General features: G+C 48.7%; 1 protein-coding gene across 2 annotated transcripts; it reads right to left on the reverse strand.

The window, feature by feature from the left end:
* Positions 1-2,049: 2,049 nt before the first annotated feature.
* Positions 2,050-3,675, reverse strand: LOC119289105 (vignain-like). Of its 2 annotated transcripts, XM_037568525.1 has the most exons (4): positions 3,180-3,675; positions 2,845-3,077; positions 2,620-2,760; positions 2,050-2,506 (listed from the first exon to the last, which is right to left on the reverse strand). In XM_037568525.1, exons 1-4 carry the CDS (start codon positions 3,634-3,636, stop codon positions 2,243-2,245), a joined length of 1,095 nt encoding a protein of 364 aa, XP_037424422.1. In that variant the 5' UTR covers positions 3,637-3,675; the 3' UTR covers positions 2,050-2,242. The 2 variants fall into 2 exon arrangements, with proteins under 2 accessions (XP_037424422.1, XP_037424421.1); XM_037568524.1 differs by having other exon boundaries at positions 2,620-3,077.
* Between the last annotated feature and the right edge of the window lie 12,714 nt (positions 3,676-16,389).

Genomic DNA, 16,389 nt, shown 5'->3' on the forward strand with positions numbered 1-16,389 from the left:
ACGTCGGCGGACGGCGCCGGAATGACGCCGACGAGGCAAAACGCGGTGGCGCGGCTCAGGAGGTGGCCGGAAATCCGCGGTGGTGGTCTGTTTCGAGCGCGGGAGGTGGCGTTCGAACGAGTGCAGTGAGCCGCATCTAGTGGTGACAGTGGTGTGGCCGGAGACACACCGGAGCGGCGACGGCGAACAGAGAGGCGGACGCCGGAGTTCGGTCGTGAGAGGGATGGGCGATGCGGCGCGCTATTTGGCAAACAGAAGGGCGGGGCGAGGCCTACGTGCGCATGCGAGCACAACTGCACAAGCCAGGGACCAAAAGGGTCACCGGACGGGTGCCGGCGACGAGCGCGTGCGACGACGCGTTCGGGTTCTCGACGAGCATGGCGCTAGGTGGCACGGGAAGGCTCGCGCGCGCGCGCGTTGGGCTCTTGGGAACCTCACGAGCTCGACGACGAGCTCGGACGCGAGCTGCGGCAATGGTGGCCACTGTGACGAGCTTCACCATGGCGGCGGGGTAGCACCAATGGCGATGGCAACTAGGGGGTGAGATCGACGGCACTGGCATAGGGGAAAGGTCGGGGAGCTTACGTAGGAGCACACGGTGGCTCGTTGGATGGTTAGGAGCAGCAGGGCGCCGGAATCGCAGAGGAACGCCGGTGGCTGCCGAGGAAGAAGAAGCTAGCGTCGGAGTCGATGCAGGGGCGCCGAGCTCGAAGGGCTGGTCGTGGGCGAAGGAGAGGTTGGCGACGGAGCCCTTGGCGCGGTCCTACGTGAAGGGGACGGCGGAGAGCGCGTTGACGGTGTCGGCCATGGCAACTGCGGTGGTGGCCGTGGTGGATCTGGGCGAGGAGGATCTGGTGGGAGGGCACATGAACCGAGGGAGAGAGCGGGGCGAGTGGGAGGAGGGATCGAGGAGGCGAGGGCGTGGCGGCCTTATCTCCTCCCGGCGTCGGTGCCGGCGAGGCGGTCGGGCGGGGACTCGCCCCTGTTCCGACCCAGGTCGGGGGAACAGAGAAGGGAGACGAGGCAGGGGGGTTGGGCCGGCTGATGGCTATGGGCCAGGTGGGCCGGCCGGCCTGTGAGCTGGGCCGCCTGGTCAGGGGGGCTTCCTTTTTTGTTTTTTGTAATTTCTTTCTTTTATTTATTTTCTTTTTCTGTTTTATTTAATTTAGGGCATTTAAGTATATTGTAAAATTGTGTTTACTATACCATAAATACCAGTGCAATATTTGGCACTAACCGAACATTTTTGTTTCAACTTTTAAAAACTTTTGTTGTTTGCCATTTTTTTGAATTGATTTTTGAATCGATTTGAACTAACGAAAGTTTAGCAACAGTAATCACAGATGACATGGCATCATTAGGAGAGTTTTACTGTAGCATAATTATCCGGGCGTTACAATCGAGAATGAGCGTGGTCAAGATGTAGACTACTCTCAGTATGAGCTCTTGGGATATCACGTGCGAGTGCGACGGAGGGCTGAAAGAGTTGCCCGTTTTGTTGCCTCCTATCATGCCATTCGACGTCCCGCAGCGCATAATGATCTTCAGAAGGATCTCATTGAGGAGTGGTGAGCATGGAATGGACGACAAAGAGCATCATGATTTGTGCGTTCGTTATTGTATTATTGAACTATTTGTTGTGTTTAATTGCACTATTTATTGTATTGAACGATAAACTGTTTGTTTAAGTTGTAATAAACGAAATTGAACTATTTATTTTTGTTTGTTTTGATCTTTTTGCTTCTGTTTTCGAATGCATATGTTGTTTGTGCGAATCACGCGCGCTGCATTTTTACGCGCTGCTGGAGCGGCACGTGCGCTCTGCATTTTAGCGCGGCTGCTGGAGCCAGCACTGCGCGCCGTGCCAAACCAGGCGATGCGCGCGCGGCATATATATTTTTTGCGCGCGGCGCGACCGGCGTTTGTTGAAGATGCTCTTAGTACTATTCGCTTTCATCTCCTAGCTCGCCCTCGCCCGACATGGTCACCTTGCTCAATCGATCTATTCAGGGGAAAACCAGCAGGTGTTGGTTCAGGGAAATATCTGAATACAACCCAATCTTGAATTTCATTGAATTCATTTGACAAATTAGTTGCAATTCTTTTGCTATAATGCCCTTTGCTTACGCTTATTACATTCGTATGGTAACATCTTGCATAAAGTAAATAACACAACAGTGGGAGATCCAGTTCTCCTCAACGCAGAGCTCGCACTCGGAATGATCGCATGTATGCATGTCATCTAGAGCTCATCCGTATGAGACCCGTCCCTGACTGTGCTAGCATGTGGTGCCGACTTCGTTGGGTAAGACGCCTGCATGGCGATGCCACACTGCCCCTCTGCCTGCGACACCCCGCGCTGCATCCTGATGTAGCCTTTCTCACCCCAGTCCTCTCCCCACGAGTTCTTGACGATCCAGTATTTGGTGCCATCCCTGGTAGTGCCGTACCCGACGGCGGCGACGCCGTGGTCGAGATCCGTGCTGCATTCTCCGGTGAAGACGCCCTGCGTTCGTTGAGGGTGATCAGAGTTGTCACTCATCACTGAACATAGCATAGACAAGAACAAGGCATTTGTGATTGTGTATCAACTGCACGGAGTTGGATCGGATCACGTACCTCTGAGTAGAACTGGAAGTCGTTGCCGCTGGCGTCTATTGCCACGGACACGGGCTGGCTGGCGACGGCTTTCTGTAGAGCGGACTCGTCGTTGGCGGGGACGTCCTCGTAGCCGTCGATCGTCACGGCATGAGCCTTTTCCTGCAACATTTGGCATGCGATTTTTAAAATTTTGAGACAAGATTCTCGGCTAACGGCCGGAAGCCGGGGATTATTGTCACTCACCTTTGCCTGGTCGCAGCTGCCCTGCTCGCCTTGGTACGGGTAGTTGGACTCGGTGGTGATCCCGTTCTTGTGGATGAACTGGAAGGCGTAGTCCATGAGGCCGCCGTCGCAGCCCTGGTTGTTGACGTTGTCGCAGTCCATGAGCTCCTGCTCCGACAGCGACACCAGCTTCCCCGTCCTGATCTTGTTGATGCCCTCCACCGCCACGATCGTCGAGAACGCCCAGCAGCTCCCTTATTTGAACAGTTTATGGCCTCCCACAGCAGAATGAATCACATAGTTTTTGACACATCCAACGGCCGAAAAGAAAGAAACTCATGAGTGTATGCACGTACCGCACTGCCCTTGGTCCTTGATGCCGGTGACGGCGCCCTTCTGCCGCCAGTCCACCGCCGACGGCAGGTTGTTGGCGTCTCCGTACCTGAAGCTGCCGTCGCCCCGGCGGCCGCCGCTGAGGGAGAGGTGGTGCCGCACCCTGGACCCGGCGTACGTACGCCGGAACTCGTCCGTGGTCATGTCGGCGAACTTGTTGAGCGCCAGCCTGAAGGGCCTGTCCTTCTTGTTGCCCTCGTGGACGTACCGCGCGTTCTCCTTGAACACGTTGAACCGGCGCTCCTCCGCGTCGGCGCCGAGGCTCCCCCGCGACACCGTGTAGTGGCTCCTCCACCTCTCGTAGAGCCCCCGCAAGCTCTCCTCCGAGGCCAGGTCTTCCTCCCTGAACGGGATCCCCAGCGCCGGCGCCGGCGCCAGCGCCAGCGCGACCGCCGCCGCGAGCAAGATGGACCTCCACATCCTGACCGTCGCTCTGGCTTACAACCTACTGTATGTGTGAGACTGAGACCGGTGTAAGAAATACAGAGCGAAGCGCGGCTTATATAGACGTTGGAGGGGTGATCGAGAGGCTTCAGTTGAGTTGGTTACGGTTTTGCATGGTGGATGGCGGCGAGATGATGGGATGGGACGGAGGTGAGCTGTGGCGGGAAGGAAGCCATGAACTTTTGGAGGATAGCTAGGGATAAGCCGCGGAATAAATGGAAAGGAAGGCTTTCAGATTGGTGGATGCAGTGCAGGAGTGTTGGAGTGGAACGCGAACTGGCCAAGCAGAGCACTCTGGTGTTGGCGTGGATCTAGTTGATCAGTTTCTGCATGCCACATTTGAGATAATCATATCATATGTCGAGGCTCTTTTATTTATTTTCTGTTCATGGAGGGAAAAGGATTGGTATGTGTGATGCGTAAGGCCGTTGCCGTAAGGGCGACGCTAGGCGCCGGCGCACCGGCCCAACAGTTGGGCCGGTCCAGGCCTGGCCGCCCGATTCAGCGATTAAAGACCGTCAGATCTATCCCTCGTTTCTTCCTCCTCACGAGTCATTTTTTTTTTAAAAAAAAGCAACAGCCCGAGCGCCGTGGAGACCACACTATACCTTGCGAGAAAAAGGCCGAGCTTGAAGCACCGCCGCGGCGCCCTCGTCGCCGGTGGGCGCCCTCGCCGGCCTTCCGTGTTTGCCCAAGAACCGCGCTCGCCATGGATGTAGCTCCGCCGCCCGCCTCGCCGGAGATCTGCGCTCGCCATGGATGCAGCTCCGCTGGCCGCGCTCGCCATGGATGCAGCTCCGTTGGCCGCGCTCGCCATGGATGCAGCTTCGCCGTCCGCGCTCGCCATGGATGGATCCCGCCCGCGCACGCCATGGATGCAGCTCCGCCTCGCTGGCGATTGACTGATTCCAGCAAATATAATTGGCCGTTGTAGCATTTTTCGTTGTTGGTCGTAGCAAAATGGAGACACGGTTGCAACAGAAAGGTCGCCATTGTCGCTGGTTGTAGCTCACCGTTGCAGGTAGCAAACATTTGCATTCTAAAAAAATGAACGGATGTAACAAAACCCGTTGCCGGACGTAGCAAATACCTATGACAGTTGTAACAAAAAGCCGCCGTCGTCGTCGCGGGTCGTAGCTCGACCGTGATTGATGTAGCAAAACATTATGTCGGTTGTAGCAAAAAACGATGCTAGTTGTAGCAAAACCGCCACGCCGGCTGTGTGTTGTAGCAAAACGTGATGCTAGTTGTAGCAAAAATGCTATGCCAGTTGTAGCAAAAATCTATGCCGGTTGAAGCATGTAGCAAAACTGCAGCATTTTATCATCTTCTTCCACCTCCAGCCGTCGCTGGTTGAAGCTTTCTTATTTTCATAGTGTCTAGTTGTAGCTTTCTCTCTCAATGGTTGGAGCTTTTTCCAACAATCGTTGAAGCTTTTCTACCAAAAGTTGTAGCTATTTTTTTTTAGCAGCACTTGGTCAAGCCTTTTTGTGTCATTTCGGTTGAAGCTTTTTTAATCAAAGGTTGTAGCATTTCATGTCAACGGTTGTAGCTTTCCGGCGATGGCGCTGATCGCTTGTAGCTTTCTCTACATCCGGTTGAAGCTTTTCATCTAGGGGGATGAAGCTTTTTTTTAAACGGTTGCAACATGAGGGGGTGCGACGATTCCGCGGAAGCCTCCGGTGTCGTCCATCGCCGCCCGGGTCGTCGTCGGCGAGGCAGAAGCACGAGGCACGTGGGAGTTGCAACCAACGAAAATGGGATTGGTCAAACGACCTTGCTGCATCCAATGGCGAGCGGGGCAGCAAGCGTGGCGGAGTGAGATCTACATCCATGGCCGGCGGGGAATCGATCTTCCATGGCCAACAGCGAGTTACTCACGCGCTGCAGCGACGGAGGCAGGAGATGCGGGTCGGCGCTGCGTGCTGCAACGACGGAGGCAGGAGACGAGGATGGGGCGAGATCCGCGGAGCTGGGAGACGGGGATGGGGTGGGATCTGCGGGAAGTTGAAGAAAAGCAACGATTTGGATGGCCCCGCGTCCTACGTGTCGCTTGGTGGATGGCTGAGGCGAAGCGTGCGTGGACGCGACCGGCCGAGTGGTTCGGCCGGTGCCCCGGCTCCAAACGTTTCCCTTGCCGTAAAGGGGCTTTTTTAGTTTCGGTTCTAAGAGTTTGCTTTGGAGATGAGACGTTAGGGTTACACATGTCACGTCATAAGGAAAGAGCATATGCATTTGTTTCCTCCCCTTATCTCGCCTTCTCCCCCTATCGCCAATGGCACCGTCGCGTCGTCGCCCAGTTGCCCCTCCAGCAGAGGGCAGCTCCCGCTGGAAAGAAACACCGCGGTGGCGGCGTAGTTCCCGGCAGCGCCGACTGCCCATCGCAGACCTGTTGGCAATGCTTTTCCCTGGGTTGCTTGTGTAATCTCCTCGGCCGCATCCTCTCGAAGACTTATCCATTGCATCATAAATAACATTTACATTCCTCCCGTCATCTTTTATGTCCTTTATTAATTGAATTTGTTCCAAATCATTTGTTTCACCCCTCCGTTACGTGTCTTTCACCCACACACGATAATTCTTGCAGATACCAAAATAGTCCACCTCATGTGCTACAGAAACACTCACATTAACACTCGCCTCTTGCTCATCACTGGAAGCGATATTGCACAGAGATTATACTTTCACCAGATTGCTTCAACTAAACATGTGCATCTGCATGACATCAGTTCCACATACAGGATGGATGCTTGTTTTTAACCAAGTGTGGCATAACAAAACATTTTCTTTGCTTCAGTATGCATTTCCTCTCTTCATCACCTTCTTTGTTTGAGTGCCTAGATTTTTTCCCCTTTTTTGCCTAGATTTTCATGAATGTCATTTTGATTACAAAAATTTGCATGCATGCAAAACACTAAACATTGTTTATTTTAAGAAAGATATTTCGAAAAAATATATTTTCTTTCATGTTTTACTGTTCATCCAAGCTCACGCGAGGCTCACAGACTCAGGTCCATAATTTTTTGAGGAAGGTGCTGGAGATGCTCAGGTGAAATTCAGGGAATAGGCTAATTAGACGAGGGTGAAGTTTGATTTAAACCTTGAATTTGTAGAGCTTGTCGGAGATGAACCATCATCTTTAAATTCTTGAAGTCTATACCCTGTACTTCGTAATCCCGGTTGTTTATAGCCTTGACACTCTTCTAGGAGGGGATTTGACGATGTGGCAGGGAAACGCTGCGATTGCTAACTTAGCTCGGATTGCATACTCTGCATGCATGCATGTTTTTTTTTATTTGCATGGATTAATGGATGCTAGGCGAGCTGTAAAATTATGAATACAACTAAAAGAGTTCTCTGTAGCGGGGCGCCACCGGCGTCGGCTGCAAGGCCAACTCAGGGCATGTTCAATGCTAGACGCCTGCACAGGCGCTTACAACGAAAAAAAAACTAAATATAAAGAAAGGTAAAAGGTCTCTAGCGCTAACACTTCCAATGGCAAGCGCTAATAACGAGCGTTAATAATGGGCTTTCCACAGATTAGAAACGAACGCCCAGCCATCTCGTACAGAGAGAAAAGAGCGGAGCGCTCGGTGCCCAAGTTGGCGTCGATGCCGGACCGTGCGCTGGGAATTAATATGGTAACTGCCGATCTATCAGGATTAGATTCCTAGCTTCCTCTCTTAGGCTGATCATAGTGGGAAGTAACTTATACTAGTGTCATACATATGACACTAGTCTAAGAGGGTGCTTGGATCCAAGGGACTTATTTTAGTCTGACTAAAAATAGTCTATTTAAGAGGCTAAAGTTTCAAGCACCCCTGACTAAAGAGGGGCTAAAACTAGTCTTAAGACTAAAAAAATTTAGTCAGGGGTACCCCTACTAAAATGTGGATTAGTCCTCTCTCTACTCATTTAACTCCTCTCCTTTAACACAGGCGAGTTCTGGATTGGAGGGTTTGGAGGATAATAAATGCTCATTAACTTGATTTTAGCCTTTTTAGTATTTGGATCCAAGCATGGATGAAGCTAGCATGTTTTAGTCCCACTACTTTTAGAGGGTGCTTGGATACAAGAGACTATTTTTAGTCTGACTAAAAATAGTCTCTTTTAGAGGCCAAAGTTCCAAGCACCCCTGACTAAAGAGAGGCTAGGACTAGCCTTGAGGCTAAAATCTTTTAGTCATGGGAAACCTACTAAAATATGTATTAGCTCTCTCTCCCCTCATTTAATTCCTCTTCTTAGTTCTGGATTGGAGGGTTTGGAGGATAATAAATGCTCAATAACTAGATTTTAGTCTCTTTAGTATTTGGATCCAAGCATGGGTGAGACTAGCAAGTTTTAGTCCCACTACTTTTAGTCATGGGACTAAAACGTATCCAAGCATGCTCTTAGTCATGGGACTAAAACGTATCCAAGCACCCTCTAAGTTACTATCTCTATAATGTAAAATAACATGGTAGTAGTGTTATAGATGACTTTATTTATTAGCTTATAGACTTATTCTTTTTCGGGAAGCGCTATGTTATAGTAACATATTATGTTACTCTAAACATCTCTCTTCTCATTAAATATATGCCACATAAGCAAAAAATTCTTAAAGTGCGCTATGTTATTACCTAAGTTACTCCCACTATGACTAGCCTTAGGGTCCCGTTGGAGACGCCCTCAGAGTCATCGCGCCCCAGGCGGCCTAGTTCGTCCCACAATTTGTCTAGGTACCGAAACATGGATTCTCTGGTTGAACGGGAGTTCGTGGACGGCGGGCGCGGCTGGGCGGGGACGGGACGCCGGAGCGACGACCAGCACGCTCTCGCCTCCGAGACCGTTGCTTTCAAGGCCAGTGTCCTGCACACGGACTCAACACCGCATCCGAGGCCGACGTCCTGTCTGTTTGGATACGACCTTAAGGTTAAAAATGACCGGAATTACAAAGTACATGATATGGAATTCAGGAATTTGAAGATGAGAGTTCATCTTAAACGAGCTCTACAAACTTAAGGTTTAAATCAGACTTCACTCACATCTAAGCATCCCGTAGGCTTGATTACGACTACTACTCAGTAATCCGTGGAACAACCCACGTTTATTGCTGCGGGCTTCCTTGTCAATTGCGGCAGCCTCCCTCACTCCTCGCCCCACTCACGAGTTTCCCAGTCGAAGATGTCCAGCGCCCATGGCGGAGCCATAGACGTCCGCAGCGGCTACTGCGCCACAACCAAGTCATTCCGCAGCCTCCGCCCGCCGCTGCCGCTGCCGCCGGCGGACGTCCCGCTCACATTCCCGGCCTTCGCGCTGTCGATGCTGCCGTCCCCTCTCCCCGCCCACCCCGCGCTCTTCGACGCCGCCACCGGCGAGGCCGTCTCCTACCCGGCGTTCCTCTCCCAGGCGCGCGCGCTCGCGGCCGCCCTGCGCTCGCGCGCGCTCCCGCTCCCGCTCGGCCGCGGCGACGTGGCCTTCGTCCTCGCCCCCTCGCGGCTCGACGTGCACGTGCTCTACTTCGCGCTCCTCGCCGTCGGCGTCGCCGTGTCCCCGGACAACCCGGCCCTCACCGCCCGCGAGGTGTCACGCCTCGTCTCCCTCTCCGGCGCGTCCGTCGCCTTCGCGGTATCCTCCACCGCCGGCACGCTGCCCGCTGACCTCCCCGTCGTCCTCCTCGACTCCCCGGCTTCTCCTTTAATGGACATGGATCATTGCATCGATGAATTTTCATTGATGTGGCCCGGTGGCTGTCTTCCAGTAGAACCTGTTGGAAACAAAACTAAAAAGAAAGCAAAATACTTTATTCCTTTTGAAGTTTTTCAAAAAAAAAAGCACAAATGGTTAGCTCAAAAGTGATGAAAAATATCTGTCTAGGTCGGTTCATGAAGCAAAGCACCACGCCCAAATTAACAAACTTAACAGAGAGCATCATGTATACTCTCAAATCAAAAGTGGCGTGCATGTCAGGCAAGATATGAAACACGAGTGTATAGCCTCGAACGTGCTTAATTGAAAAGGAGATCTCACGTAAGGCAAGAAACTTACTAGTACAACTTTTATCGGACAAGGTTCAAAATGAAAGATAATACCGGCACTTATAGTTGATTTTTTTTGTCAAATCGAAAAGCAACTGAGCAGCTCGTGCAGATTTTTATAGGGTTGACAACATATTGTACATGTCACCACACTTGGGTTAAACCTCTGCGAAAATAACACATGAAATGAAAAAATGATTCAGTATACAACAGAACAAATCCGAGAAAAAAAAAGACATGAACTCTTTTTTCTCCTTCTCTTTGTTTCACTTTTAATAAAAACATGAAATATTTTTCAAACTCAACACTTCTTTTAATATTCGTGAGAATATTTCCAAATTTGTAATTATTTTTCCAAACGTGAATGTTTTTCAAATTTGTGAACATTTTCCAAATTCATGAACTTTTAAAATTCATCAAAAATGTAGTGATTATTTAAAAATCATGAACATTTTCAAATATTTGATTCTTTTCAAATTCGTGAACTCTTTCCTAATTTTTTTAAACTTTTACGATTTCACGAATGTTTCCAAATTCGTGAACAATTCTTGAATTAACGAAGTTTTACAAATTTTTGAAGATTTTTACATACTAAAAAGAATAAACCCATGAACGTTTTTCAAACTACAGAACATTTTTCCAAATTGGGGAATATTTTCAAATTCACGAACAGTTTTAAATTATATTTTATTTTAAAAAATCTTCAAAGTATTTTTGACCTTAGAATTTTTTGAATTTTATTTAGAAAACAGGGCGTAAATATTTTCCTGAACCAGCACCTGCTGATTTTCTTCTAAATAGATCAATTGAGCAAGGTGACCATGTCGGGCGAGGGCAAGCTAGGCGAGGAAAGCGAACACTAACTAGGCTGTGCTCGGGTCCTAAAGGCTAAATACTTTCCGAGCACTGATCTTTTACATGCTGGGCCGAAGACTGGTTCGTCGTTTACTTGACAGAGTATTGTGGCTGGCCTTAATACTTTCAAAAGAGGATACATTTGGCGAATCGGATCACGGGAGAATGTTGATATTTGGAGAGACCCTTGGATTCCTTCGAGTCCAGATAGGAGAGTTATAACACCTTGAGGTCATACACTGATATCTAGAGTGGTAGAACTCATTGATCCGGTCACTACACAGTGGGTTGAGGAACTAATTCGGGATATCTTTTATCCTGTGGACACTACTAGGATTTTGCAGATTCCACTTAACTTTCAGGCCTTTGATGATTTCATAGCGTGGCACCTTACAAAACATGGTAGATTCATGGTCCGAAGCGCATACCATGAATAGTGGTCTCACAAGTACAGGAGCCAATTGTTGGGGAACATAGTAATTTCAAAAGATTTCCTACGCACACGCAAGATCATGGTGATGCATAGCAACGAGAGGGGAGAGTGTTGTTCACGTACCCTCGTAGACCGAAAACGGAAGCGTTAGCACAAGGCGGTTGATGTAGTCGTACGTCTTCACGATCCGACCGATCAAGTACCGAACGTACGACACCTCCGAGTTCAGCACACGTTCAGCCCGATGACGTCCCTCGAACTCCGATCCAGCCGAGTGTTGAGGGAGAGTTTCGTCAGCACGACGGCGTGGTGACGATGATGATGTTCTACCGACACAGGGCTTCGCCTAAGCACTGCTACAGTATTATCGAGGTGGACTATGATGGAGGGGGGCACCGCACACGGCTAAAAGATCAAACGATCAATTGTTGTGTCTACGGGGTGCCCCCTGCCCCCGTGTATAAAGGAGCAAGGGGGTGCGGCCGGCCTGGAGAGGGGCGCGCCAGGAGGAGTCCTACTCCTACCGGGAGTAGGACTCCCCCCTTTTCCTTGTTGGACTAGGAGAGAGAGGGGAAAGAGGTGGAGGAGAAGATGGAAGGGGGGGGCGCCCCCCTCTCCTTGTCCTATTCGGACTAGGGGGGAGGGGGCGCGGCCCATGCCCTGGCCGCCTCTCCTCTCTTTCCACCAAGGCTCACTAAGGCCCATTAAGTCCCCGGGGGGTTCTGGTAACCTCCCGGTACTCCGGTAAAATCTCGATTTCACCCGGAACACTTCCGATATCCAAACATAGGCTTCCAATATATCAATCTTCATGTCTCGACCATTTCGAGACTCCTTGTCATGTCTGTGATCATATCCGGGACTCCAAACAACCTTCGGTACATCAAAATATATAAACTCATAATATAACTGTCATCGAAACATTAAGCGTGCGAACCCTACGGGTTCGAGAACTATGTAGACATGACCGAGACACGTCTCCGGTCAATAACCAATAGAGAAACCTGGATGTTCATATTGGCTCCCACATATTCTACGAAGATCTTTATCGGTCAGACCGCATAACAACATACGTTGTTCCCTTTGTCATCGGTATGTTACTTGCCCGAGATTCGATCGTCGGTATCTCAATACCTAGTTCAATCTCGTTACTGGCAAGTCTCTTTACTCGTTCCGTAATACATCATCCCGCAACTAACTCATCAGTTGCAATGCTTGCAAGGCTTAAATGATGTGCATTACCAAGAGGGCCCAGAGATACCTCTCCGACAATCGTAGTGACAAGTCCTAATCTCGAAATACACCAACCCAACAAGTACCTTCGGAGACACCTGTAGAGCACCTTTATAATGACCCAATTACGTTGTGACGTTTGGTAGCACACAAAGTGTTCCTCCGATAAATGGGAGTTGCATAATCTCATAGTCATAGGAACATGTATAAGTCATGAAGAAAGCAATAGCAACATACTAAATGATCGGGTGCTAAGCTAACGGAATGGGTCAAGTCAATCACATCATTCTCCTAATGGTGTGACCCCGTTAATTAAATGACAACCCAAGTCAATGGTTAGGAAACTTAACCATCTTTGATCAATGAGCTAGTCAAGTAGAGGCATACTAGTGACACTCTGTTTGTCTATGTATTCACACATATACTATGTTTCCGGTTAATACAATTCTAGCATGAATAATAAACATTTATCATGATATAAGGAAATAAATAATAACTTTATTATTGCCTTTAGGGCATATTTCCTTCAGTCTCCCACTTGCACTAGAGTCAATAATCTAGATTACACAGTAATGGTTCTAACACCCAAGGAGCCTTGGTGCTAATCATATTTTGCTCGTGAAAGAGGCTTAGGCAACGGGTCTGCAATATTCAGATCCGTATGTATCTTGCAAATTTCTATGTCTCCCACCTGGACTAAATCCCAGATGGAATTGAAGCGTCTCTTGATGTGCTTGGTTCTCTTGTGAAATCTGGATTCCTTCGCCAAGGCAATTGCACCAGTATTGTCACAAAAGATTTTCATTGCACCCGATGCACTAGGTATTACACCTAGATCGGATATGAACTCCTTCATCCAGACTCCTTCATTTGCTGCTTCTGAAGCAGCTATGTACTCTGTTTCACACGTAGATCCTGCCACAACGCTTTGTTTAGAACTGCACCAACTGATAGCTCCACCATTCAATGTAAACACGTATCCGGTTTGCGATTTATAATCGTCCGGATCAGTGTCAAAGCTTGCATCAACGTAACCGTTTACGATGAGCTCTTTGTCATCTCCATAAACGAGAAACATATCCTTAGTCCTTTTTAGGTATTTCAGGATGTTCTTGACCGCTGTCCAGTGATCCACTCCTAGATTACTTTGGTACCTCCCTGATAAACTTATAGCAAGGCACACATCAGGTCTGGTACACAGCATTGCATACATGATAGAGCCTATGGCTGAAGCATAGGGAACGTCTTTCATTTTCTCTCTATCTTCTGTAGTGGTCGGACATTGAGTCTTACTCAACTTCACACCTTGTAACACAGGCAAGAACCCTTTCTTTGCTTGATCCATTTTGAACTTCTTCAAAACTTTGTCAAGGTATGTGCTTTGTGAAAGTCCAATTAAGCGTCTTGATCTATCTCTATAGACCCAATATATAAGCAGCTTCACCGAGGTCTTTCATTGAAAACTCTTATTCAAGTATCCCTTTATGCTATCCAGAAATTATATATCATTTCCAATCAATAATATGTCATCCACATATAATATTAGAAATGCTACAGAGCTCCCAGTCACTTTCTTGTAAATACAGGCTTCTCCAAAAGTCTGTATAAAACCAAATGCTTTGATCACACTATCAAAGCGTTTATTCCAACTCCGAGAGGCTTGCACCAGTCCATAAATGGATCGCTGGAGCTTGCACACTTTGTTAGCTCCCTTTGGATCGACAAAATCTTCTGGTTGCATCATATACAACTCTTCTTCCAAAAATCCATTCAGGAATGCAGTTTTGACATCCATTTGCCAAATTTCATAATCATAAAATGTGGCAATTGCTAACATGATTCGGACAGACTTAAGCATCGCTACGGGTGAGAAGGTCTCATCATAGTCAATCCCTTGAACTTGTCGAAAACCTTTCGCAACAAGTGAGCTTTGTAGACAGTAACATTACCGTGAGCGTCAGTCTTCTTCTTGAAGATCCATTTATTCTCAATTGCCTGCCGATCAACAGGCAAGTCAACCAAAGTCCACACTTTGTTCTCATACATGGATCCCATCTCAGATTTCATGGCTTCTAGCCATTTTGCGGAATCTGGGCTCACCATCGCTTCTTCATAGTTCGTAGGTTCATCATGATCTAGTATCATGACTTCCATAACAGGATTACCGTACCACTCTTGTGTGGATCTTACTCTGGTTGATCTACGAGGTTCGGTAGTAACTTGATCTGAAGTTTCATGATCATTATCATTAGCTTCCTCACTAATTGGTGTAGGTGTCACAGAAACCGGTTTCTGTGATGTATTACGTTCCAATAAGGGAGCAGGTACAGTTACCTCATCAAGTTCTACTTTTCTCCCACTCACTTCTTTCGAGAGAAACTCCTTCTCTAGAAAAACTTCGAATTTAGCAACAAAAGTCTTGCCTTCGGATCTGTGATAGAAGGTGTACCCAAAAGTCTCCTTTGGGTATCCTATGAAGACACATTTATCCGATTTGGGTTCGAACTTATCAGGTTGAAGCTTTTTCACATAAGCATCGCAGCCCCAAACTTTTAGAAACGACAACTTTGGTTTCTTGCCAAACCACAGTTCATAAGGCGTCGTCTCAACGGATTTCGATGATGTCCTATTTAATGTGAATGCAGCCATCTCTAAAGCATAACCCCAAAACGATAGCGATAAATCAGTAAGAGACATCATAGATCGCACCATGTCTAATAAAGTACGATTACGACGTTCGGACACACCATTACGCTGTGGTGTTCCAGGTGGCGTGAGTTGCGAAACTATTCCGCATTGTTTCAAATGTAGACCAAACTCGTAACTCAAATATTCTCCTCCACGATCAGATCGTAGAAACTTTATTTTCTTGTTACGATGATTTTCAACTTCACTCTAAAATTCTTTAAACTTTTCAAATGTTTCAGACTTATGTTTCATTAAGTAGATATACCCATATCTGCTTAAATCATCTGTGAAGGTGAGAAAATAACGATATCCGCCACGAGCCTCAACATTCATTGGACCACATACATCTATATGTATGATTTCCAACAAATCCGTTGCTCTCTCCATAGTTGTGACGCCCGGGTATTTAGGCTACCGTAACCCTCTGGTAATCATGCCACATCACCTCGATTATTGTTGATAATCTCGCATTAGATGAGAACCGACCCATATTCAAATCTGAATTAAAATTAAAACAATTAAAGTTTTCAAAAGTCAAAACCAAATTGTTCCTAACGTGTCAAATAACCCGTAATAAATGTTGGTGAAGAAATCATCTTCTAATAAAATACTTAAATGCACTAAATAAACTAAAACAACAATAAGACAATTATCTAAAATGCTTTTAAAATAATAAACACATGCAAAACACTTTATTTAAAGTGCCAGAATATTTGTGGGCTGTGACCTATTTAATAACACCAAATTAGTTGTCGCTTTTAAATTTTATAAAACTAAAATAAAAGAAAACTTAAAGGAAATAGGATAAAAAAGAAAGAAGAAAAGAAAACAGAACAAAAGAACAGAAAAGAAGAAAGAACCCCCCCCCAACGGTCCACCGACCCACCTGGACCAGGCCGGCCCACCTGGCCCATCCGGCCTCACCCCACTCCCCTTAACCCCCGGTCCACACCAAACCCTAGCCCTATCCCCTTGTCCTCCCACTTTCCCCCGATCTGGATCAGGGATCCACCCATCGCTCGCTCTGCGCGACCCCAGCGCGCCCCGCCCCCACCGTCTTCGCCGGCGCCGGTCCCGCCCCTCCTGGACTCCTTCGCACCCGCTCCTCTCCCTCGAGCGGCGTTGCCTGAAGCCGCGGCCTCGCCTCGTCACCAACCCAGCGCCGTCGCTCGTCGTCGTCAGCGCCCGACCGCGTCGCCGGAGCAACCCCGCCGGCCTGCTTCCTCCTCCCCACCGGACTGCCTCCCCATCGCCGGTCGTCCCCGTCTTCCTCCCCGCGCCCCACTGCCACTCCCCTACGGCCACAGTGAGCACGCGCCCCTCCTCTATCCCCGTCCCTCCCGGTCACCACACGCCTGCGCACGCTCGCCGCGGCGGACGCGCGCCCCGTCTCTGCCTTGACCCACTCCCGCCGTGCCCGCACCAGTGTGCCACCGTGGCCTCCTCCCGGTCGTGCCTGCTGCCATGGCCGCACGCGCCCTGCGCCGCGCGTGCCTGCCCCCG

This window comes from Triticum dicoccoides, chromosome 4A (assembly GCF_002162155.2).
Source record: "Triticum dicoccoides isolate Atlit2015 ecotype Zavitan chromosome 4A, WEW_v2.0, whole genome shotgun sequence".
Taxonomy (NCBI): Eukaryota; Viridiplantae; Streptophyta; class Magnoliopsida; order Poales; family Poaceae; genus Triticum; species Triticum dicoccoides.